Source organism: Carassius auratus, chromosome 1, assembly GCF_003368295.1.
Source record: "Carassius auratus strain Wakin chromosome 1, ASM336829v1, whole genome shotgun sequence".
NCBI classification, from domain to species: Eukaryota; Metazoa; Chordata; class Actinopteri; order Cypriniformes; family Cyprinidae; genus Carassius; species Carassius auratus.
This window is the reverse complement of record NC_039243.1, coordinates 16,657,321-16,683,367: the sequence shown is the minus strand read 5'-3', so window position 1 is coordinate 16,683,367 and position 26,047 is coordinate 16,657,321. Positions and strand designations below refer to the sequence as shown.

At 39.6% G+C, this 26,047-nt stretch overlaps 1 protein-coding gene across 5 annotated transcripts in view; it reads left to right on the top strand.

Moving 5' to 3' along the window:
- crfa4 (cytokine receptor family, class I receptor 4) overlaps window positions 1–19,984 on the top strand; it is a 69,943-nt gene extending 49,959 nt beyond the window's left edge. For all 5 annotated transcript variants that reach the window (XM_026255856.1, XM_026255932.1, XM_026255923.1 and 2 more), the window contains 7 exons: window positions 4,316–4,433; window positions 4,633–4,802; window positions 6,866–7,044; window positions 7,171–7,324; window positions 7,698–7,785; window positions 17,438–17,507; window positions 18,241–19,984. In XM_026255856.1, coding sequence (XP_026111641.1) covers window positions 4,316–4,433; window positions 4,633–4,802; window positions 6,866–7,044; window positions 7,171–7,324; window positions 7,698–7,785; window positions 17,438–17,507; window positions 18,241–18,852 — 1,391 coding nt within the window. In that variant the 3' untranslated portion in view covers window positions 18,853–19,984. The remainder of the gene's footprint in view (window positions 1–4,315; window positions 4,434–4,632; window positions 4,803–6,865; window positions 7,045–7,170; window positions 7,325–7,697; window positions 7,786–17,437; window positions 17,508–18,240) is intronic.
- Window positions 19,985–26,047: the final 6,063 nt, after the last annotated feature.

Genomic DNA, 26,047 nt, shown 5'->3' with positions numbered 1-26,047 from the left:
CACAAAAATTGATGGGGCTGTTCTAAGTTGAAGAGGAACACCATTGATTCTCCCTCTTACAGAACTCACTTCTGGTGAGATTCGCTGACCACTGTTGCTCAGGGCAGCGCCAAAAATTGTTGAAGTATGTTATAGACCTATTCAGAAACATGAGCCTCATAAACAGACTTTCCTCAATGTGGAATTTTCTCCTCTTGTCAGAAGAGATTTGCAGATTAAGCTGCTGAGCTTTTGATCTAGGTAATGGAGTGCCAGTTCCATGTTGAAAATAACTGTCAATAGCAGATGAGTGAAGCAATGTGATTCTGTGGCATTTTCACAACATTGAACTGTTTGAGTGACACATCAACCAATCGCCTGAGTTTGGGACAAAGCTATCTGACTGACTGACCAATGATGTACAAGTGATTGGAAACGTGAATCATTATTTGAGTTCTGTGTAGATGTAACAATGACATACTTCACCAGTTTCCTGCTCCAAACCAAAATTAATCATCAGTTTGCTCAAACTTGCCTGTATTTTGAGGGCCATGTAATGAAATGTGGCTTGAAACTAAATGCAATTAACTGATTCATGAGCATGTTCAGATGAAGACATGGTCATAGAAATTTGTTGTTCATGTACGTGAAAGGTCAGATGGTCAACTCAGATGAAGACGGATCACCATGGAGACTGGAGAGAAAGACCAGAGGGGAAATGTGTCATGACTGCACTTTTTCATTGTGTGCATGTGCGTCTCACAAATACAGTCATTCACAGCTGTATATTCCATAATGTCAAACATAAAGATGTTGTAAGTTCACAGATGGATGTTTGTTAGATCAGCCGTCAGTCATTCCTGTAGCTCATCTGCTGAGTTTGAGAGTGATCACTGACCCAAGATCAGTGCTGGATGTAATCTGTGTCACAAGGCTCCGTTGCTGAAGTTCCAGTACAAATCAGTTTACTCCGCTTCATAAAACTGAATGTGTGCGTGTTCATGTTCTGTCTTGCTGGCCTGTAAGGGCAATGTTAAATGAGATTAGTTGTTGTTTTTGTATTAACTGAAAGGCGTCATATGATGTGATTTCAATTTTCCCTTTATCTTGCGTAAAGAAGATATGTAAAGTTGGAAAGAATTAAATGTAAAATCCAAAGAGATAAAAATTAAGACTTCTCCACGCCCTCCTAAAACAGCTTGTTCAAACACACCCCCACATATCTGCGTCACTGTGTGGGAAGCTTTAAAAAAAAATGCACAAATGTTTATGCAAAGAAAGGAGGTGTAACTTTTAATCTCTGCCATGTTTTCGAGATGCTTATGTTTCATTGTGAAAGTGAAACTACTTTGTTTGGCCTTCCAAAAGAGGACAATATCCACTTCGTCATGCCTAGAGCTGATCCGTGCTGGTCGCTGAGGAAATACATCAAGTTCGCGCTGTGGATCGCCGGATCGTCTTTCACCATGGGTGAAGCGCCGTCCAGCCCGGGGTCAGCAAATGTGGTTGCCGCAAGCCTGCCGGCCGCTTTGTTCTCAAGCCAGCTGGCCGTTCCCCACTCAAGCCTGCCGTGTGTGACACTGTGTGTTTCGTTGTGAAAGTGAAACTACTTTAGAAATCAGTGGTTTACAACACTGATCCAGAACAGTTCAACCCAAATATTCAGATGTGTGCTGGGCATTTTATGGAGGACTGTTTCCTGAACCTTCAGTAGTCTACAATATGTCTGTGCTAATTGGCTGTTTCTGTAAAGTGGGGCAGTTCCAACTTTGCAAGGACAGTCTGGCGCTTCTGACTCAGCCTGTAAGTATTTTTTTTATATTTAAATAATTTGCCACTGATGATTTAAAGAGTGAGTTTTAAGCAGTGTAGAGTAGCGCTTGTTGTTTGTCATTTCTCTGATCACGAATGCAGACATAGTTTATCTTTACTTGGCATGATACACAACGCAGCATGTAGAAACACAGTATAAGTCATTATTGCAACCAGAGAGCACCCTCTCCAGAGTGTTAGTTTAAAGAACTGCATTACCCATAACACCCTGTACCTGAGACTGATTGCCAGCACTGGTGTTTCCCATTTCAGTGACCTACTTAAGCAGTCACCAGACTCACAGTCACTGTGAAGTCTTGTTTTGCCAAAGCTAAGACTACTGAGCATTTTCCCCTGTATCCTGATTCTCTGTGCACAACCTTTGACTGTTATTGTTACTCTGTGATTCTCTGCCACCTGCCCCGACATCTGCCTGGAAACCCATTTATGAGTTTGGATTTGTCTCTGATACCCGTTGCTGTTCTCTGATCTTCGTATGTCTGACACTGCTCCCTAATAAAAGCTGCAAATGGATCTCCGTGCCTCTGGACCCTCATTACAATTATAATCAGTATTTTTTTTTTCTTTTTTTTTATTGGTTTTGTCTCGCCCGTGCCGGGAGATGGACCACAGACCACAGTATGTTAGTGGGCATAACATTTCCATGACACGCTTGAGGTATTCAGCCAATCATAATGCACTGGATAGCTGGCAAATCAGCATACACTTCACTTTTCAGATCGATGAGCTCTGTAAAAATCAGAAAGGCAGGGCATAGAGGAGCAACAATAATGTACATTATGTGGAAAATAATAATTATTATTTTTGTTATTTTTTTTTTACCTTAAATCGCATAAACACAATGCATTACACCAAATACACAACATAATATTCTTTTTAGCAATGTCATATGACCCCTTTAATATAAAAATGACCAATCTAAAATTAAACAACTTCTCAAGTGATTCTGTATGAACCCTATAGATTTTGCTGAACCTTTAAGCCATTTTTAACTGCTCATTGCTGTTTATTACTCGGTCACAACGCGCTCTCTGTGTCTGTGTTTTGTAGGAATGAGTAGCGGCTTAATCAGATAAGCATAGTTGCTAGCATTAGCCCACATGTCGTAATCATGGTCGTAATCTCAAATAGACTGAAGGTGCCTGGTGCCTTTGAACAGCAGAGAAACCCGCTTAATGGAGTGTTTTGTGTTGAATTTTGCTCTCAGTAACTAAACTGAAAACTGCAATAAAAGAGTCAATATCAGTTATTGAACATGTGCTTGATCTGATTACCACATTTAATTCAAAGCAGCAGCTGTGAATCAAATAAAATAGCTGAACAAATCTATTTGAGTTTGACTGTCAGCAAGGATCAACCTGCTAGTTCGACTTTGACTGGTTTCTCCCAAGGTTTTTTTCTGCATTCAGGGAGTTTTGGTTCCTTGCCTCTGTCACCTCTGGCTTGCTTAGTTGGGGACACTTAATTTCCAGTGATATAGACTTGATTGCAAAGATACTATTTAAACTGAAATTAGCTGGACGATGACATCACTGAATTCAGTGATGAACTGCCTTTAACTGAAAATTTAGTGTTTACTATTGTGCTTTTGCGTTGACACACTATATTGCTATTTTGATACTGTAAAGCTTCTTCGACACAATCTGTATTGTTAAAAGTGCTATATAAATAAAGGTGACGACTATCTATCAAACTTAAATTCAGCTCTGTCTGCACCCACTAAGTCAAATGGGTTAGTTATTATGTGTCATGTTTATAATCGACTATAGCTAATCAGAAGAAAGGAACAATGAACACCAACACTGTTTTTAATTGTCATTAATTTACCACAATAAGATGTTTCATATTTCACTTATCTGCTTGTAGTAGAACAACCTCATCAACCCAAAAGAGATTGATTTATCATGAACAAGTTAAGGTCAACCCTTGAGTTGTTTCTGCACCATTTAGAGTGATCAGTTCCTAAGCAAATGATCAATTATTATAGAATGAGAGATGAGAACCATTGCCTGAATTTCATCACTCGTTTTTGAGACCTAAGCTGGTTTAGTTTTGGTTTAGTTGTGCTGACTTTGCGGACCACCAGTAGATCAGTGCAGCAGTCCAGTCTTGAGATGACGAGAATGGACAAGTAACAATCTCCTTAACTTTAACAGATTATTGAAGTTCAACTATACAGTCACAAAAATAATAACTAGAATTACTTTCAAATCACTTTTCAAAAAAAATTTCCATCTCAGGATCGATAAAAACATTGAAAGCAAATCAAACTCCACTCAACATTAAAGAGATTGAGCATTTAATAGCCATAGACAACAAAACTGCAGCATTCACTCAAAATAAACAGAATGGTATCATGCATTTCTGTGGATGCTAATACTGTCATTATAGTTTATTGTGCCTTGACTTTAAAAAAGGTTTGAGTTCAGGATGTACTTTGTCACTGCTATGATGAAATAAGCTTCTTCATTGGAACCTTAAGTAATTCTTTCTTACATTGCAGATGGAACAAGGCCATACATTTACTACTGTCGCTCGCCTAATATGGAGATCTTCACCTGCTGGTGGCGGCCAATTGCTAATCAGGATAATGTCACATACACGCTCATATATACCACGGGGTGAGGCATGAATAAAACACACTTTATGGCATGTCAAACTCTTCGAATTATCTGTTTAATATTCAGTCACTTGGATTTATTTTCTCTTTTCACCAGATTAATGTTGTTTATGTAGAGTGTAAATACTGCTTGTAATTATATAATGCAGTGATCCTTGTGAATGCTGTGAAAGGTGAACAGATGCCCTGTCGTCCCGCAGTGAACACGCTCCTCAGGAGTGTCCCGATTACGTGAGCGGTGGCATCAACAGCTGTTTCTTTGATGCCAAACACACTCAGATCTGGGAGATGTACTGCATGAACGTGACCGCACACACACTCACTGGGCCCATCACCTCCAAGAAACATTGCCTGGATGTGGCCGATATAGGTAACTTTAAATCTCCTGCAGTTTTCCCAGTATCAACCACTGAGCTCAGCACAGACTTTCATTTATCTTTTTCAGCTCATCATGCATGCAGTTTTCCTGTAGCAGATATTGAAATATCCCAAAGACATTGAGACTGTGTGTTTATCTTGCCCTACACATTTTTTTTTTATTGCCATCAATGTTTCCATGAAGAACCTTTAACATTCATACACTCTTAAAAATAAAAGATCCAAAAAGGTACTTTTTGTTCTATATTTGCTTTGAAATTTAGAGAACGTACTGAATATTAATTTGATTTAGGCTACAAAAAAATAATATATTTGGGTTTAATTCAACATTTAATTTTGGCACTCAGCCCCCAAGTTAGATTTTTGTCCCTTAAGGGGATACTCCATCCCAAAATGAAAATGTTCTCATTAATCACTTACCCCCATGTTGTTCCAAACCTGTAAAAGCTTTGTTCATCTGCGGAACACAATTTAAGTTATTTTTGATGAAAACAGACTTGAGACTGCCCGTAGACTGCCAAATAAATAACAGTGTCAAGGTCCAGGGAAAGTATGAAAAGCGTTGTCAGAATAGTCCATCTGCCATCATTGATTCAACCGTAACAATATGAAGTGATGAGAATACTTTTTGTACATGAAGAAAACAAAAATAACGACTTTATTCAACAATTTCTCTCCTCTGTGTCTCTCCAAATCAGCTTAGCAGCATTTTGACAAATCTAAGCTTTACGCTGGTGGTGTACACTCTTATGTATCGGCCATGCCACAAGGATACAAAGATTTTTTTTACGTGTGTTTACACTTTGGTTTAAAAGACAACAGCGCTGACACATAAGAGCTTATGCCACTTGCGTACTGCTCAGAATTGCCAAAATGGGGCTACGTTGATTTTATTTTTATTTTTTCTTAGCATGAGGAACATTTAAATAATCCCAAGAACCTTTTTCCAATCTAAAGAAACTTTTGTGCAATGAAAAGGTCCTATGGATGTTAAAAGTTTTTAAAGGTCCCATTTTTCGTGCTTTTTTGAAGCTTTGATTGTGTGCAATATAACGTGTTCATGTTTCGCATGTAAAAAAAACACAGTATTTTTCATAAAAATGGGCTGATGACTTCCTTGTTCTATAAAGCCCTTCCTTCAGAAATACGTAAAAAGTTCTGATTGTGCCAGCGGTTCCTGTGTGGTTCCAACATTACACAAGATCTCCGTTCATCTTCGGAACACAGATTAAGATATTTTAGATTTAGTCCGAGAACTCTCAGTCCCTCCATTGAAACTGTGTGCACGGTATACTGTCCCTGTCCAGAAAGGTAAGAAAAACATTGTCTTCTTTTCCGGTCTGTTGTGATATTTCAAAACACTGAAGTTTAATGATATCCAGTTCATGAACGGACCACTCGATGTAACCAGATCTTCTTGAACCAGTTCACCAAATCGAACTGAATCGTTTGAAACGGTTCGCGTCTCCAATAAGCATTAATCCACAAATGACTTAAGCTGTGAACTTTTTTAATGTGGCTGACACCCTCTGAGTTAAAACAAACCAATATCCCGGAGTAATTCATTTACTCAAACAGTACACTGACTGAACAGCTGTGAAGAGAGAACTGAAGATGAACACAGAGCCGAACCAGATAACGAACAAAAGACTGACTCGTTCTCTAACCCTTTAAGTTTTAAGAGTGAAAGCAACTACAGCCAACCTCCTCAACCACTAACCAAGTCATTAAACTACTGATCTCTCTTCAGACTGTCCAAGTATTGGACCTAGTGTACATACAGACTAAATGGCCTCCACACAGTTGTAAGCTTTCAGGCCTTCACAGCTTAGTTACTTCATGAACTTTCCTGTTCTAGGTTTCTCATGAGGTTTCCTGAAGATCATAATCAACACTGATGTTTCAATTCAATTCAAGTTTATTTGTTTAGCGCTTTTTACAATACAAATCGTTACAAAGCAACTTTACAGAAAATTATGTTTCTACAATATTTAGTAGTAGCTTATGGTGGTTTCATCATGTTTGTTAATGAGTCTCATGTGTTTCTGTCCACAGTGGAGATCGACCCGCCCTTTAATCTGACTTACATTATGCTGAATGAGAGTTTCTGTGAATCCGGGCACAGTATTTTGTTGTCATGGTTGTATCCAGTTGCCTCTCAAGTGCGTGAAGGATGGATTACGCTCATCTACGAGCTACACTACAGACATCTTGCTCAGCCAAACAACTGGAGGGTACAGACACTGACTCCGTTATCATAACTATAAAGCAGACAGAAGTGAAAACAAACATTTTACCCTTAAAAGAAGGAGGAGGACTCGTAGCTGAAGCTTGTCGTCTGTGTGGTTTGGTGTCTGTAGGTGAAAGAGCGTTTGCGTGAGCCTCATGTGGAGTTGTTGGATCTGCCGGTGGGAACATATGAGTTCATGGTCCGCTGTCGCTCCACTAACAGCAAACACTGGAGCTCTTGGAGCGAGTCCATTAACATCACCATCAGCGGGAGACCTCTGTCCAGTATGTACACACACAGATATGCATGTCTGGTTTTCTATCCTTTTGGGGACTCTCCATAGGCGTAATAATTTTTATACTGTACAAACCATATATTCAATTGCCCTACACTGATAGCTACCCCTCAAAGAAAACTTTCTGCAAATTTACAATATAAAAATTAAAAAAAATATTCTGAAAGAATTATAAGGTTCTTTCACCATGGGGTCCTCAATTTAGGTACCCACAGTGAAGGAGTCCACATGAGTTGTTGTGTATTCAGGTTTAAGTCCCCAAAAGGGAAGAAAAATATGTACACATACACACACTCACAGACACGCAATAACGTATAAACCCGTCTGTAACGACTGACAGCTGCAGTCTGTCTGTCTTTCAGATCGGATGTTGGCCTTCATCCTTGTGACCAGCATTGCCATTATGGCCTTCCTTATTATTGGTTTTGGCATCATCCCACGAGGCAAGAGGTCAGTGAAGTCATGAACCTTGTAGCTCTGTTTTCAGTATTGACAGACTGTCAACATGACATGACTGTCGACACGGATAAATCCATAGATCTGCATGATAGGGTCATGTGATGCAGAGGCTTGATCAGATGTTCAGTTTGTTCCCAAAGAATCACAACCCAGCATATATGTTTCACATTTTCTCTTATTTTGAGTGAAAATCTGCTGTACATTATTGTACCATTTTTAGCTTTGAGGAACACATATAAAACATAAAAAACACAATACTTGAGTAAAAACATGTAAAATATATTAAAATAAGAAAAAATCTCTTCAATCTTTACTTAAGAAGAAAAAAATGTTTTAGATTAAGAAAAAAAAAATTCTTCCTGATATGATCCATGTTTCCACCTTTCGAAGATGGTTCTGTCCGACCAAAAACCTAACCTTAAGACAGTCCCTTTCAAGGAAAGACTTAACTTACTGTTAACTTGGTGGCCATATTTGCAAGTCCTCAGGGCAGTTATTTTAGGCATCCAAAACCTAGTACAATCTAAATTAATGGGGGATACTGAAATCTCAAAAACTGGCAGCTGAACACACAATTAAATTAAATCAGCAACAAAATCTGAAATGAATTGTCCCATTATTGTAGTTCCTTATGCTAAAGTTTATTTTTCGGGCTAGACCAGCCAGTGCACATGTGCAGTCATAAGCACGAGTCTCAGGTTTTTATGAGACAGGCAACTACACTAACCTTTTCCACTGGTGGCACTTGTGCGACTAACATTTTCAGTTACTGGCGCAAAACATGATTTGGTCGCACAAATTTTTTATAGTAAGCCACTCTGGATAATAATGAAACCGTATTGCATACAGATGTGCTTTTAACTTTACTTGCCATCTGTAATGATAAAAACTCCCTAATCATCGGGAAGGAGGCGGCGGGAACGGGCGCACAATCAAAATTAAACTTTAATAATCACAAAATAAACAAAACAGCGCATCAGCCCCTCACGGACGACTGATGCGCACAAATAAAAAGCAAAACATAAACTAAACGCCCAGGCCTGGTCCTCTCTCGTCCTTCACGGTCATCGCTCCGAGACTGGTGGTGGGTCGCAGGTGTAGCTCATCTCCAAATCACCTCACTCCTCATTCCCACGTCCCTCGGCCCCGCCCCACTCGTCACATACCCCCATCGCCCCTCGCAGGCCGGGGGGGGTACCCTCAAGACTGCGCTCTACCCCCCCCCCTTCCCTCAGGGAGGGACCACTCATGGGGACCTGTGGGAACCTGGGGGTAGGACAGACAAGGCGAGAGAAAAGGAGATGGAAGGAGGAGCGACAGAGACGAGAGAGGGGAGAGAGAAAAAAAAATCCGGTTTCCAGACGCACTGCTGCTCGGCCCTCCACCAGCTCGGTGGTCTCCTATGCGGTGCCTGGCGGTGGCACTGGATGGTCCTTGGCGGACGGCACAACACTCCTCCGGCGCCCAGTGGACGGCGACGGCTCAATCAAAATGAAACTTTAATAATCACAAAATAAACAAAACTCTCACGGACGACTGATGCGCACAAATAAAAAGCAAAACATAAACTAAATGCCCAGGCCTGGTCCTCTCTCGTCCTTCACAGTCGTCGCTTGAGTTTTATATCCTTCCATCTCCTACATGGGACTCGAGACCGGTGGTGGGTCGCAGGTGTAGCTCATCTCCAAATCACCCTACCTGGCCTCACTCCTCGTTCCCATGTCCCTCGGCCCCACCCCACTCGTCACACCATCTTTTAAACCACATGTCTTCTTGTTTTATTTCTTACAGTACCCACAGTGCATTGCTCCGTCTTGGTACCTTAACCCAGGGCCGCAGCTTGGGTTAGAGGGGCCCTGGTGCAGGTTGTACCAGTGGGCCTTTGTTTGAAATGGTTTAATATTAACTGTATGTTCGTTCTATTTATTTATTCATTTGTGCTATTTACACAATGTCCAGAAACTAATTTAAAATAAACAGTCAAACCAAAATGTGTTCAGACACCGTCAACATTTCTCACATTATCACACTTTATTTGTTATAGTTTAGAAATTGGTAATAATACAGTATTGTTCAAAATAATAGCAGTACAATGTGACTAACCAGAATAATCAAGGTTTTTCGTATATTTTTTTATTGCTACGTGGCAAACAAGTTACCAGTAGGTTCAGTAGATTCTCAGAAAACAAACGAGACCCAGCATTCATGATATGCACGCTCTTAAGGCTGTGCAATTGGGCAATTAGTTGAATTAGTTGAAAGGGGTGTGTTCAAAAAAATAGCAGTGTGGCATTCAATCACTGAGGTCATCAATTTTGTGAAGAAACAGGTGTGAATCAGGTGGCCCCTATTTAAGGATGAAGCCAACACTTGTTGAACATGCATTTGAAAGCTGAGGAAAATGGGTCGTTCAAGACATTGTTCAGAAGAACAGCGTACTTTGATTAAAAAGTTGATTAGAGAGGGGAAAACCTATAAAGAGGTGCAAAAAATGATAGGCTGTTCAGCTAAAATGATCTCCAATGCCTTAAAATGGAGAGCAAAACCAGAGAGACGTGGAAGAAAACGGAAGACAACCATCAAAATGGATAGAAGAATAACCAGAATGGCAAAGGCTCAGCCAATGATCACCTCCAGGATGATCAAAGACAGTCTGGAGTTACCTGTAAGTACTGTGACAGTTAGAAGACGTCTGTGTGAAGCTAATCTATTTTCAAGAATCCCCCGCAAAGTCCCTCTGTTAAAAAAAAGGTATGTGCAGAAGAGGTTACAATTTGCCAAAGAACACATCAACTGGCCTAAAGAGAAATGGAGGAACATTTTGTGGACTGATGAGAGTAAAATTGTTCTTTTTGGGTCCAAGGGCCACAGGCAGTTTGTGAGACGACCCCCAAACTCTGAATTCAAGCCACAGTACACAGTGAAGACAGTGAAGCATGGAGGTGCAAGCATCATGATATGGGCATGTTTCTCCTACTATGGTGTTGGGCCTATTTATCGCATACCAGGGATCATGGATCAGTTTGCATATGTTAAAATACTTGAAGAGGTCATGTTGCCCTATGCTTAAGAGGAAATGCCCTTGAAATGGTTGTTTCAACAAGACAATGACCCAAAACACACTAGTAAACGGGCAAAGTCTTGGTTCCAAACCAACAAAATTAATGTTATGGAGTGGCCAGCCCAATCTCCAGACCTTAATCCAATTGAGAACTTGTGGGGTGATATCAAAAATGCTGTTTCTGAAGCAAAACCAAGAAATGTGAATGAATTGTGGAATGTTGTTAAAGAATCATGGAGTGGAATAACAGCTGAGAGGTGCCACAAGTTGGTTGACTCCATGCCACACAGATGTCAAGCAGTTTTAAAAAACTGTGGTCATACAACTAAATATTAGTTTAGTGATTCACAGGATTGCTAAATCCCAGAAAAAAAAAAATGTTTGTACAAAATAGTTTTGAGTTTGTACAGTCAAAGGTAGACACTGCTATTTTTTTGAACACACCCCTTTCAACTAATTGCCCAATTGCACAGCCTTAAGAGCGTGCATATCATGAATGCTGGGTCTCATTTGTTTTCTGAGAATCTACTGAACCTACTGGTAACTTGTTTGCCACGTAGCAATAAAAAATATACTAAAAACCTTGATTGTACTGCTATTATTTTGAACAATACTGTATATGACAAGAACTCAGAGTTAAACTGTGTCAGAACAAATACCTCTTGATAATGTTAGATAACTTTGATAGAAAGATATGTAATGGAATAATAATAATAATATAATGCATTTTATTTCATGGCGCCTTTCAGAACACCCAAGGTCACCTTACAAGCAATATACAGGTCACTACATAAGACAAAATAAACAACAAAACAAACAGCATATACATATAAAGTCAACAAGCAATCGCTATTGCGAACATCGAGGGGAAGAGAGTTCCATAGGCGGGGGGCAACATAACTAAAAGATCTGGCACCCATAGTAGTAAGTCAAATCCGAGGTACCACAAGAGAAATTGAAGATGAAGATCTAAGTGCACGTGAAGGAGTATAAACTTGGAGAAGTTGAGTAAGGTATTGTGGTGCAAGATTATGAACTGCCTTATAGGTGAGTAGCAAGATTTTGAATTCAACTCTATATTTTACTGGAAGCCAGTGCAATTGCTGGAGAACCGGAGAAATGTGATCAGTATAAGGTGTTCTAGAGAGAACACGAGCTGCAGAATTCTGAACCAATTGAAGCTTATTCAGCAATTTGGAGGGACTACATGTGAGAAGAGCATTGCAGTAGTCTATACGTGAGGTGACTAGTGCGTGAATGAGAACTGCAGTATTATTATTTGAAAGAAATGGACGTAGATGATTAATATTGCGCAAATGGAAGTATGCAATCCGTGTGATATTATTAATCTGAGCTTTAAAAGATAGTGTGCTATCCATGGTGACACCCAAACTTTTAACCTGAGAGGAAGGACAGATGCAGTATTATCAATGTGTAAAGAGAAACAATTAGATTTAGACACAACAGATCTAGTGCCAACAAGCAGAGCCTCAGTTTTATTGCCATTTAATTTCAAGAAGTTTGCTGAAAGCCAGTCTTTAATTTCAGCTAAACAGCTTGACAAAGATGGCGGAGGAAAAGAACCGGTAGGTTTGGCAGACAGGTAAAATTGGGTGTCATCCACACAACAGTGAAAATGAATACCATATTTCCTTAAAATATTACCAAGAGGAAGCATATATATAATGAAGAGAAGTGGGCCCAAAACAGAACCTTGGGGAACACCAGTGGTGACTGTATATAGTCTTGAACTAAAACCTTTTAATTGAATACGCTGACTGCGTCCAGATAGATATGAACTAAACCAAGACAGAGCAGTGCCAGTAAAACCAATGGAAGCTAATCTGTCAAGACGTACGTTATGTGAGACAGTATCAAAGGCAGCGCTCAAGTCAAGAAGGACAAGTATAGTTAAAAGCCCAGAGTCAGCTGCCAACAGTTGATCATTGGTTATTCTGACAAGAGCGGTCTCAGTGCTGTGGTGGGGACGAAAACCAGATTGGAATTGTTCATACAAGTTATTATTGGACAAATTTGAATTGCAATACACTTTTCAACTACCTTAGAGATGAATGGAAAATGTGAAATTGGACGAAAATTTTCAAAATCAAATGGATGACACCCTGGTTTCTTAAGTATGGGTGTAATAATAGCAGATTTAAGAGATGGAGATACAAAACCAGAACCAAGTGAAGCATGAACAATTTTAGTAATCAACGGCAAAAGGGCTGGTAAACAAGCTTTTACTAAAGGAGTTGGTAGAGGGTCTAATTGACAAGTCGAAGATTTAGATTTACCTATCAGACCCACTATCTGTGAAGTAGTTGGTAGTGTAAAGATAGAGAAGACAGAGTGGGGAGGTGTATGAGTGATAGACTGACAGGAGTCATTGTGAAGAGTACCAGTAAGTAATTGCCGATGTACATTTTCAACCTTAGATGTAAAAAAAAGTCAAAAAGCGATCACATAAGTCAGTGGAATACATATCAGATGGCAAAGAATCAGGTGGTTTCAGAATATTGTTTACCACCAAGAAAAGAGACCTAGAGTTCCCATAGCTAACTCCAATTACATTGGAGTAGTAATCGGATTTAGCTGTAGTCAGTGCATTTTTATAATTTTGAATATGTTCAGCATACATGTCTTTATGAACAGTAAGGCCAGACCTGACGTACAGCCGCTCTAACCTACGGCCTTTAGTTTTAAGTTCACGCAGTTCAGGTGTAAACCAAGGAGCTGAATGCACAAATGAAACCCTTCGAGTTTTCACGGGTGCGAATTCATCTAAAAGCATGTTCAGTCCATCATTGTAATATTTTACCAGTTCATCAACAGTAGTGAAATCAGATTTACTGAAAAAGATGGCAAGTTCATCAGCAAGAGTAGGCAAATCAATGTTCTTAATATTCCGAAATGTAATCGGGCGACACAGGTTTACCTTAAAAATGGCCAGTTTGGCACAAAATGAGACCAGAAATTGATCTGATATGGATAGATCAGAAACAGTACAATTCAAAGGTGTTATACTAGAACAGCAAACAAGATCAAGAGTATGCCCCTTAGTATGAGTGGGCAGTGTGTTAAATTGTTGTATACCAAAGCAATCCAAACATGATAAAAATTTGCTTGTAAATGCATTACTGACATTATCTGTATGAATGTTAAAATCACCCAGAAGGATAACATTTGAAGATATGGAACATAGATAAGTCAAGAGTTTAGATAATTCAGTTAAAAAGGCATTATTGCTCTTGGGAGGGCGGTAGATAGTTATGAGAATGGTGGGAATCGCACCATTGATTTTTATGGCAATTGACTCAAAAGAAGAATATGTAGACAAAGTTAACTGAGATACTTTCAATTTATTTTTATAAAGTATTGCTAGCCCCCCTCCCCTTCCCGTATCACGAGATTTACAAACATAACTATATCCTGGGGGAACACACTCGTTTAGATGGAAAAAGTCGTCTGGTTTCTGCCATGTCTTAGTTAGACAGAAAAAGTCAAACTCCCGGTCAGACAGTAGATCGTACACCAGGGGTCCTTTGGTGAAAAGCGATCGTATGTTAAGTAATCCAAAGAAAAAATTGTTTTTACCAGAATCGTTGCCAACCGATCTGGCCGGGTTGATTAATACACTGCTATTGACAGTCCGTGTAAACCTCCTAGGCCGGCGTGGTTTAGATGACCAAAAGGACCGTATTTGACATGAGTCATCGGTGTTATCAACCAAAACTTCAGACAACTGTCAGCATGACAATATTTACACAAATATCCATACTTTGTTGAACAGTTACCAAGCAAGCAATGCTTAATTTTGTGAAAAGGTTGCATTAGCAATTAAAGAAAGAAACACTTAAGCAAAATAAATGGTCAGGTCCCTAATTAATTAATTAATTAATAATTTTTTAAATCAATTTCACTGGTAGTCTACAGTATGAAGAATTTGAGGGGATAATATTTCACAGTTCGCTGTATTTTGCTATAATCACTTACATAAATGAAGTAGTGTTTTTTAAAAAAATATAAAAAATTATATTTGATATTATATTTGACAAAGATATTTTTGGTTTGACTGTGGATAAATTCATGTTAAAACTACAATGTAATTCAGTCAAGAGCAGTAAGTGATTTACTTCCATTTTCATACATTAAAGACACTGACAGCAGAGCTAGTAAATTAGGGCCGGTCACTTTAAGAGACAATGCATCCATTATAATGCAGAAATCCCAAGTCTCCTGGAAGTTCCGGGAGTCTCCCGCATATTGAAAGCGGCTCCCTGAGACCCGCAAATGAGTTAAAATCTCCCGGAATCTAGACCGAGCGAGCAAAAGCGTGCATGCGAAACAGATACTGTGTTTCAAACCGTGTAGCGCGCGCACGGCAGCGAGGGAGAGGGAGCGAGAGACCTTGCGTGTGTGTGCGAAGCGCATGTCAGACAGAGAGCATCCTGATTGGCCTGTTTCTGCAAATCAACCAATCAATTGTCAGTGTGGGCGGGCTTTTATCTCTTCTCCCGAACAAAATGGGGGAATGAGTCTTCGGGATACCTCCCTGAAATGACTTTTTGCAGGTTGGGATGTCTGATAATGATACATATCCAATTTCTCTCCAACTCTTTACTTTCACTTAAGACATAACCACAGACTTTTCCAACACAATTTCCAAGACAGGTATCTTGACATATTTAGTATATGTTTATCGGTACAAAAGCAAGAAGACCTTGAGAAGCATCTCTGTGTGCGCCCTGAACACAACGGTGCTGAATTGGGCTCTTTCGGTTTTCGCTCTTTTTTTTCTGTTTAAACTGAGATTTGTATTTGTTCGTTCAGGTGCAGGAGAACGCTAATGTCCTGAAGGAGAGCTCGGTTCATTGATGCTGTCCGTGAGATGCGGCAAAAAAAAAATTTTTGGGTCACAATGTCATTTCAAAAGGTCGCATATCCGACCATTTTGTTTGCAGTGTAGTTCCCTATGAGGACTGGAGCTTCTAATGGCAGCTGCAGTGATGCAATGACTTTACCAATTAGTAATTGACTCTTTCATTAAGTAGGCGGGGCATTGCTTGTTGCATTTTCTCCCATTCATAAGTAATAGGCGTGAACTGTCTTTTTATATCTGTAATCTTTGTCAAAGATCACCTGCATTGTGGGGAAATGGATTTATAAACATACAAAATGATGTTAATCTGAAAATGAAAAAATGCAAAAAGGTATCGGTGAGGGTAAGAGTTAAGGAGATACTGTTAGGTAAGTATATATAAAAAAAAAAACAGTACAAGTCTATGGCAAATCCCCACTACGAGACCAAAATAAAAAATGTGTGTGTAATTAGTTTATATATTTAGAAATGAATTACTTATATATAGTGCTGGGCAACGGTTAAACTTTTTAATCGTGATAAATCGCATGATTGTCTGTGATTAATCACATTGTTATGCACAAAACTAATAATGCCTTCAAAAGTAGTGTATTTCATTTAAAAGTATTGCTATATGACCAAAAGTGCAATAACATTGGTTTCCAAGAACTTTAAAACAAATAAGGTGCTTTTTTACAGCAGTATTCCTTTTACATCATAGCAGTTAAAATATTTCTTAGAAGTCTTAACTTATAACATTAATGTAACTAATGACCTGCAAGATCACAGGACTCGACTCGGTGCGGGACAACACTTGATGTGCGGGTAGAGACTCGTCTGTGCAGGATGTGGGAGAATAATTAGGCTCACTCTTTGCAATCTTAACCCCCAAAACCTGGTTCGTTTGACTAGTGTGACCCTTTTCGTTTAGCAGTCCCTGGCTCAGTTGGAAGAGGTGGGCAAGAGCACGGTTTAGTTTTATATAGATCAGTGAGTGTGAGCCCAACTGCACCAAAGTGCAGATCTTCTGATACGTACTGCATGATTGTGTGAATATTTATGAGCAGCAAAAGCACTAGATGTGTACAGCAATATATTGTGAGAGGGCTGTGTTACTGCATCCCATACGACTCAAAATAATAAACCACGAAGTTAACAACACAATGCACTCCACTGTGCTGAGAAAGCGCTTCTCTGCTGTCTTCACATGCTATCGGAAACTTCCTATTTCCCATTTATGAAGTCGTGATTACAAGCTTGTTGCATTCTTTTCTGTTGTTGGTGAATGCTGATGCTTAGCCTCAATAATTTGACCGGGAGCATCCCCTCCTGTGATCCAAGATTTGTCTGTATGTGTATTCAGAGCCAGTGAGCAACGGACTTTCATAATAATTAAAAAAACTGCATTAACGTGCGATAAAATATTTGTTGGTATTAATCAATTAATGCATTAACGCGATAATAATGCTTGCCTAGCCCTACTTAAATATTATGAAGTGATTTAAATCTGACAGAAACCTGTTTTTGTAAAAATGGTATAAAAATTCAGTAAATTAAGAATTTAAATTGTAAATTTTTTTTGTCTGTAATGGTTAGTGTGTGGGTTAGGGTTAGGTTACATTATTTATAAGTAGCTGTTTATTATCATTTATATAACAATGTCTGTGTGTTTTCTATTATTGTCCAATTGACATTTTACTCTCCTCGTGTTCTTTCTGCAGAATTAGATCATTCTTCCTGCCACCAATTCCCAAACCGCGCATCCGAGGGCTTGAACCTGTTCTGCTAAAGGTCTCACTGTTCTGTCAAATATCACACACCTGCTCAGACTTACACTGTTTGAATTATTAGTAGTGTTAAGATGAACCATAACTAGCACCATTACTGTTCAAACCTCTAACAATCAACTGCATAGCAACATCATGACAACCAGCAGAACACCTGCTATGTATACATGCACAATTTGTAGTTCAATCAGACTGAATTCATTCCGATTGATGAATCTGAATGTAGTGTTTACATGAACGCTAAATAAAGTGATTGGGTTGATGTGTGTATTTATATGTCACAAGTTTAAAATCTGAATATATATTTTTTTAAATGCGGACACTGCACAAATACAGAGTTTGGCACTGTTTGCACATAATAAACACTCTTCCACATGGTTTCTTTATTTGTTTTTAACAGCAGAATTCATATTTATCCATTTATGAAGAACAGCTCATTCAGCACATCATACTTCATTACACTATTTCTGCATCATTGCACATGCACAGTCCTTTCCATTTCGGGGTACAATTCAGTCGAGTGTATACATGCACTCTCAATCATATTAGAAAAGGAATAAACAACACCCTTCAATCCAATCAAAATTTAATTTCCGATTTAGCCATCAATCCGATTACAAATTAATTATTTGGCTGCATGTAAACCTATTCACTGTTGAATGATTTATTAGAAACCATGTGAGGAACTTAATCTGAAGAAGCATTTGCTTTACCTTTGTCCTTTCTTGTCCCTCCAGAAGGGGAAGATTGACGAGATCAATCGTCATTTCTCCAGTTTTCACGGCTATAAGTCACCACAGTACTGCATGGAGACGTGGTACCAGGTGAGCGTGGACATGTGTCCGCCTTCGATGGCCAACAGTTTCCCGTCTCATTATAAACACGAGGATGTGTCGATCACACAGCACGTCACCTGCCCCGATGGACAACAGTATGTTCAGACAACCTGCAGTCCTGCTCCTCACTGTTGTAGCCCCGCCTCCTACTGTGAGGGAACCACGCCCCCTCAAAACTCTGGTCACGCCCACCCTGAGCTTGTGTCCACTCCAGGCATGGACTACAGCATGATTCTAAACTCGGCCCCTGCACCACCTCCGATTCAGGACTTCTATACATGTGTGAATGGCTTGATGCCTGGTGGGGTGCTGCATCTGGTACCCTGCCTGCCTGACATGCTGAAAAACATGCCCTACCTGCAGTTTAAAGAGGGAGCGGATGATGGCATGGACAAGAGCAGTCAGCTAGCGGTACTGCTGGAGAAGCAGATGGAGGCGCTGTTGAGCGTGAGTGAAACAGACCCAAGCGAAGCTGCCAAGCCTTTGCTACCTCATTCATCAGACACAAACTGAGAGAAAATAAGCAAATGCTGCAGTGTCTGGTAATGCACATGTGACATACAATCCCACCCACTCTGCCTCATACTCACACTAACACAGCCCGAGAGTTATGCAGTCTGTGCTGGTTTGTTTTGATAGGAAATATTACTGGTGTTTTAGTTCAGAATGAGTACATTCGCATGCAGGAAGGCTGATTCACAGCACAAGCGTCAGCACAGCATATTTTTTCACTGCTTATATTAAGAAATTAGGTTGTTCACATTGAAGCATGAGTCTACTTTTGCAACGATGGTCCTGCACAATTAAAGTAACAACACATTGTTGATGGACTAAATGAAAAATTTTTTGAATTAGAGAAAGTCATGTAAATTATTTAGTTACCATTCAGATGCATATTTCCATATTTATGTAAATAAGATTTTACAGGTTATTAAGGTTGTAATATTTATCAGCAACTTAATTCTGATGACTGTCATAATGCTTGTTTCTAAGTAAAACAGTCACTGTAGTTAACAGTTCACGTGGTGTGAAACAGGCAAGAGTCACTGTCGTTTATTTCATACAGAGAGCAAACAGATAATCACTAATCATTGTTGAGTGTTTGTAATGAATCTTTCAGTCAGGACAGTCATGGTGTTTAATAAATGAATGTTAGGCTGAGAGAAACAGACTGACTTTTAGTTCTCATGATGATCCTTCAGCCGATGAAATCAATCTTTCATAACTGCGGATCATGTTAGGAGAGAGAAGCATCAGTAAATCACCATATAAATGGAGCTCGAAGCCAAAACATGAGCTTCAACAGAATCTGCTGTTTGGTGGATGATGAGCCTAAAGGAAGCAAGAGAGAGAGATTATTAGGGCTGAAATGATTCCTCGATTAACTCGATTACAAAAAATGGCAATTTCCTCTGCCTCGAAGCTTCTTTTAATTTATTTTAAATCTCACATCAGGTTCTTTCGCAATGATTTTTTTAATGTGACACAATTTACACTTTAACGCGGAATGGCACAGAATACATTTCAATTTGAATTAATCAAAAATAGGTCATTGTACTTACATCAGTTCACGATATGGACTAATATCTGTAAATATTAAGATGGAACAGTCTATTGAAATATGAATCCTGCATGTTCTGTGTGTCTCTGTTAATGAATGGAGCAGAAGTGCGAATTCCTTTATCACACACACTGAAGCGCGTGCCGCTTGCGGTGATTTCAGCATCTGCTGTCTCACTAAATAAGGACGTGAACACATGAACAACATCTCCAGAACTGCTCTGAGAGTCACTTCATCAGCATTTGATTTCATCGTTTGATTTGAGTAAAACTAGTGTCACATCACATACACAGAACTGTAAAGGTATGTCAACCCGTCAAAATAAAAGTCCAGTTAAAGACTATTGTTTAGCAGAATGTACATAGCCTAAAAAAAAAACTAACATTTTTGAGGTTTATTCACACAATATTGCTTCCATGTTTTATTTTTAATAGTAAATCCCCTTTGTTTACCAAAAAGTTAAGTTAATTTTCAATAATTAAAAGATAAATTAAATTAATGTTTAATGTGTTTAATATTTAATGTGTATCTCAGTACAGACAGAGAAACAATGGGTACTAATTAAATGTTTATTTTTGATGTAAAAAAATTCTAAAAAAGGAAACTTAGTTGTTCATTTTAAGAGACCCATGAGTCTTATTTTCTCTTGCATAATTAATATTGCACTTTAATTAAGCAAAAACACATTTTATCCGATTACTCAATTAATCGATGGAATTTATGGTAGAATACTCGTTTACTAAAATATTCGATAGCTACAGCCCTAGAGATTATCATATAGAGGAGATGAGATCACAGACTTCATGGACAGAGCAAATTCTGGGGTTGAACTAGAAACGACTCAAATGAGGAAATCATGTTTATTTAATGGACAGAAGGAAGATTAAAGAGGGAAATCTCAATCCGTCACATGTCATCCATGACCAGTTACGCATACAACTCTCAATTTATAGTGGAGAAATATATAGCTTTATTTGAATAAAGATGTCATGGACAAGTGTCCTCTTGCAGTCATATGATTCAGGTTTTATTCAGTTTCAGTTATTCAGTTATTCAGAGCCTGAGTCTCATCCAGATGTGCTTTATGGTGAATTGACATGAGAGCAAAGAATGTGTCACTCAGTTCATATGCTGAGGAAAATGAAGAATATGGAAAAGATGTATTCCAGTGCTCAGATTCAAACCATCACTCTTCATGTCTTTGTCATTTCAAATGAAACCATGCAGACTGCGTAATCTCTCATAGACTACACTGTCACACACAAACACACACATATATAGCTGAACTCAAGGTTTATCATAAGTGATCACAGGGCTGTTCATGCCAAACCTGCTGCTGTGTGACAGCCTCTTGCTTGATGAATTTCTGGAGCAGATGTCAGGAAACAATCGGCCGTTCAGGCTGGAGCTAAAGAACACTTTCAGACCTTGAAAATCAGATAATGCAGGAATATTTTTTAAATATTGGACAAATGAGAGAACTGAAAAATATTCTGCCATCCACACACTTCACTGTGATTCTCATCCAGTGTCTGCTGTTGGATGTCTAGATGTAATTCTTATTTTATTTTCATTTCGGGAACAAGAAGCATTTACAAGCCATGAATACAAAAATATGCACACTAAAGACAACACTATGACAACACTTCACGAGATGAGTGTGATTACATGAGTGTGCTAAATGTCAAACACTAACAGTGACCTGCATGAAGCAGAAATTTGTTTCTGATTTCCATCAGAATAAATATTTAAAAAAAAATAAAAAACTCGTTGAGCAAGTGATGATGTAATGAATGTGTAGTTGGGATGATGAGCCACAAGACGCAATCTCATTAGTGTTCTACTGATGCATTGTACTTTATACACTGATCCTCAGGCAGTGAATAAAGCAAAACAATCACTGTGTTCATAAGCAGCATCAACAACAGGCTAAACTGAATAGTTCATAATGGCCTCACGTGGTGAATGTTGAGGCTTTATTATATTAGACTACAGCACTTTCAATGAATACAATGAACTCTGGAGTTAGTGTTTAAAGTATTAGACCCAAACCCCACATAATACACAAAATTAAACCAGCATGAAAAGTAGCTTGTTTGAACTTTGTCAAATGTTTGAGCGACAGATTTTATTGTAAGCAAAAATGTTAATTGAAATCTCTGTTGTAATGTGTAAATGTGCTTGTTATTTGATCACTTTTAATTTTGACATTTGTTTAATGTTCATTGCTAGAAATCAATCAGGGTTTTAATTGTGTAACGTATCCCCAATGTTGCAGAAAGTTGTACCTAAATCGTGTTTCTGCAGGTTCAGCACCTTCATTCGCTATACATTATTCCATTTTGTACTGTATTCTTAAAGTGTGCCATATATGAAGTGTGTATGAGTATAAGCATGTGTGAAAAAGAGGGTAAATGTGTGTGTAAGCGTGTTTGCATGTGTGCACATGGTTTTATATCTGTGCATTAGAAAGACTGAAGCAGGATTTTTTTTCTCTCCAAAACTCATGTCAGTTCATTTTTCAGAAATATGTCTTCTTGATTTTCCTCTAGATTGTTTGTCATTGGCTGTTTCTCTGTGGTTAATGTTATGTGTCTGTGCCTTACTCATGTACGTTTTTCCTGTTGTTATAAATGTTATCAACACTCCACTTGATACCTGCAGATGAACTATAGAAACACACTAGAAAGGTGCGTATATATTTTAAGAAAGATTAATATAGTAATATGTCTGCTATAACAGAATTATATATTATAATTATAAAGTTTTTGTACATTAGATGATTTTTGTCTGCTTTCAATAAGCTTTTGTTTCTAACATTCCCATACGGTCAAATAAAGATGAACTGAAACACGTGTGTGCATTGTGTTTTTTTGGTTTACACAAAAACAAAAACTCAAAATGATGTTCAGACATAGTGTTTGTGGCATCCACACACATTGAACCATGTGAAATGTTGGAAGGTCAAAGGAATCAGTAGATCAACTCATTTCAGACTGCATCAAATAATTAGAGAATAAATGTATTTGTATTCATGTGGAGCTTTGACATTTAATTATGAGAGCAAAATGTGTGGTTTCAGCAGATGAGAAGCGTGGGGTTTATCAGTTCTGGACTCACCATCAGCCGGGAGCAGGTTATTCTGACGCAGACATTTGGCTCACTGATTAGAGTGGAATTAGATCACTTTGCAGGTTATGCAAGCGTTTGAAGATGTGTTGGATTTTTATAGTCTAGAAAAATATTCTCTATGCTAAATTATATAATTAAAAAAAAGTTGAAAAAGAATATAGTAAACAGTAGGCTAAACAAAGCATAAAATTAACCATTAGAAAGATTAAGAACACTGATATGTAGATGATTTCTGCTATTTAGGCTACTGATAATAAAAGATGTCTGAGACTGTATGTACAGGTAACACTGGTCTGAACAAAGAGATCAACAAAGTTAATTTCCCTTTTGAACGTTCACTTCACGTTGCGTATGAGGACAACTCCTGTTTACCATGGTACTGAAGCATGATTTGTTAACTTTTGTGTAGTTACACAAACTAGTGGCTCTCTAGTCCGCCAAAATAAGTGTAGCCAACCTCTATATAAGTTGGCTCAGACCAGCATTTCATCAGAATCTTCTCCTCCTTCAGGGGCAGCTGTGGCCTAATGGTTAGAGACTTGGACTAGTTACCCGAAGGTTGCTGGTTTGAGTCTCGGTGCTGGCATGAGTTGTAGGTGGAATGAACAATACTCTCTTCCACCCTCAATACCCATGGCTGAAGTGCCCTTGAGCAAGGCACTGAACCCCCAGTTGCTCCCTGGGCACTGGATATATAGCTGTCAACTGCTCCAGGTGTATGTTCACTTCTCACTGCTGTGTGTGTGCATTTGAATGGGTTAAATGCAAAGCACCAATTCTGAGTATGGCTTTCACTTTGCTGACCCTATGCTGAAAAAAAAAATTGTTCACTGCCTTTGAAGAGCCCTGGCAGTGGAAGAAAGTCTTCCCCTGAAGCCATTGGAAGTCCCAGCTCTGTCTACATGGTCTAGTGTGGACTCAACTAATCCGGGTTCTGACAAGGGCTGTGGAGGAACTCTACCTCGATTGAGTGGCCCCAGAAGAGCCCACCCCCGGCCTCCTCGACTAGTGGTTCTTAAAGAGACATCGTCAACCATCCTCACGACAACAGCCAGTTTCATTTATGACTGCGATCCATGACGAGCAATCATACTTGCCGCATGTTAATCCTTCTACTACAGCTGCTCTCACCGCTGAAGAGAAATGGTACAGTAAGCTCTCCTCTCTCGATGAGGCAGTGGCTGCCCACCTCTGCCCACCTCTGCCCACCATTTACTCGAGGTCTAAAGACTTCAACACATCCATCTAAGCCCTGCAGGTTAACGTCCTCCTTGGCCAATAGGGCTTATGCAGCAGCTGACCAGGACAGCTCAACCCTGCAGATGATGTCGGTGCTCCAGGTATTTCAGGCCAAACTTCTCAGTGATATGAATCTGTGCATTACCAATGTGACTGTTCAGGTGATCAGCAAAGCCATTGCCAGTCTGGTGGTGTTGGAGTGCCACCTATAGCCCACCTCAAAGAGATAAGGGATGAGGAGAAGATGGTCTTCCTTGACTTCCTTGTCAGCTCCCCATTGCCACATGGTGATGCCATGCTTTAGAGGCGTCATTCAGACTTCGGTACTGGACAATGAAAGACATGTTCTGTGGTATGAAGTAAATACACTGCTTGCGGGGGTGCCATAGAATCGGTCCCCTTAGCAGACAGAGAGTGGGGTGTTTACAGCTCCTTCCACATTCCCAAGAAAGATGGTGGGCTCAGTCTGAAGTGTCTCTCATGAGAAGGCCATTCTGAATGTTGACTTAGATCCTTGCGCAAATTTGTCCTGAGGACTGGTTTCTGGATTTGAAAGACGCATACTTTCATATACTGATAACCCCTTGTCACATTCTTGAGATTCACATTCGATCCTATCAATATACAGTCCTGGCTTTCAGGCTGTCCCTGGCCCCCTGCTCTTTTACAAAGTGCGTTATCTCTGCAGCTCTTTCCCCTCTGAGACAGATGGGAATCCACATTTTTAAATACTTCAATGACTGGTTAGTACTAGCCAGGTCAGAATGGGAAATTACTGATTACAGGTCGTTGTTGCTCAACCATCTGGAGCATCGTGAGTTGAGAATCAATTCAATCAAAAGTTTTCTGACTCCCAGACAACAAGTCTCCTTTATGGGAAAAGTTATAGACTCAGTACTAACTACTAAACATGTGGGCCCTTCTATATTGGCTGAAAACTCAGGTACCACCCCACGACTGGAGCCTGAACCAACATTCTGACAGGGTAACCCAACGCTGTGTCAAAGCTGTGGCCCCCTTGGAGAACACTTCGCCTGTTTTTACCAGGCATACAGCTGGGAATGACCTCCAGGAGGAAGGTGGCCATGACGGATGCCTCAAGCTCAGGATTATCCTGTTTTGGGCACAGAGCTCTCTCACTAAGAGTGGTTTGTGTGCCAGGCAAACTGAAGAGTGGAGAGGGAGACTACATCCACGGTTCAGATGATTTGGTCTGTCTTCGGCTGTCACTGCCCAATCTATTTCTCAATACAGCAGGATGCTCTGGCCCACAATTGGCCCAACACCCATCTATATGCATTCCCTCCGATCACTCTGGTCCCTCAGGTTATCAGGCAAATCAGGGAAATTAAATGTTCTCTCATCCTTATTCTCTTTACGTACCTAAGGTGCCCTCAGACCCGATTGGAACCCAGGTTATTTACCGTCTGTCCCTCCCTGTGATGGATGATGAGCAGGGTCTAAACTTACTCTAAAAAAAGACAACCGGAGCAGCTCTTTGTGTGCTTTTGAGGCCACCCTAAAGGGCTGCCGGTCACAAAGCATAGACCTTCTTGGGAAAAGTTGTGGCCTAGTGGTTAGACAGTTTGACTCCTATAACCATAAGGTTGTAGGTTCAAGTCTCGGGCCGGCAATACCATGACTGAGGTGCCCTTGAGCAAGGCACCGAACCCCCATCTGCTCCCCGGGTGCTACAACATAAATGGTTGCCCACTGCTCCGGGTGTGTTCACTGCTGTGTGTGTGCACTTTGTATGGGTTAAACGCAGAACACGAA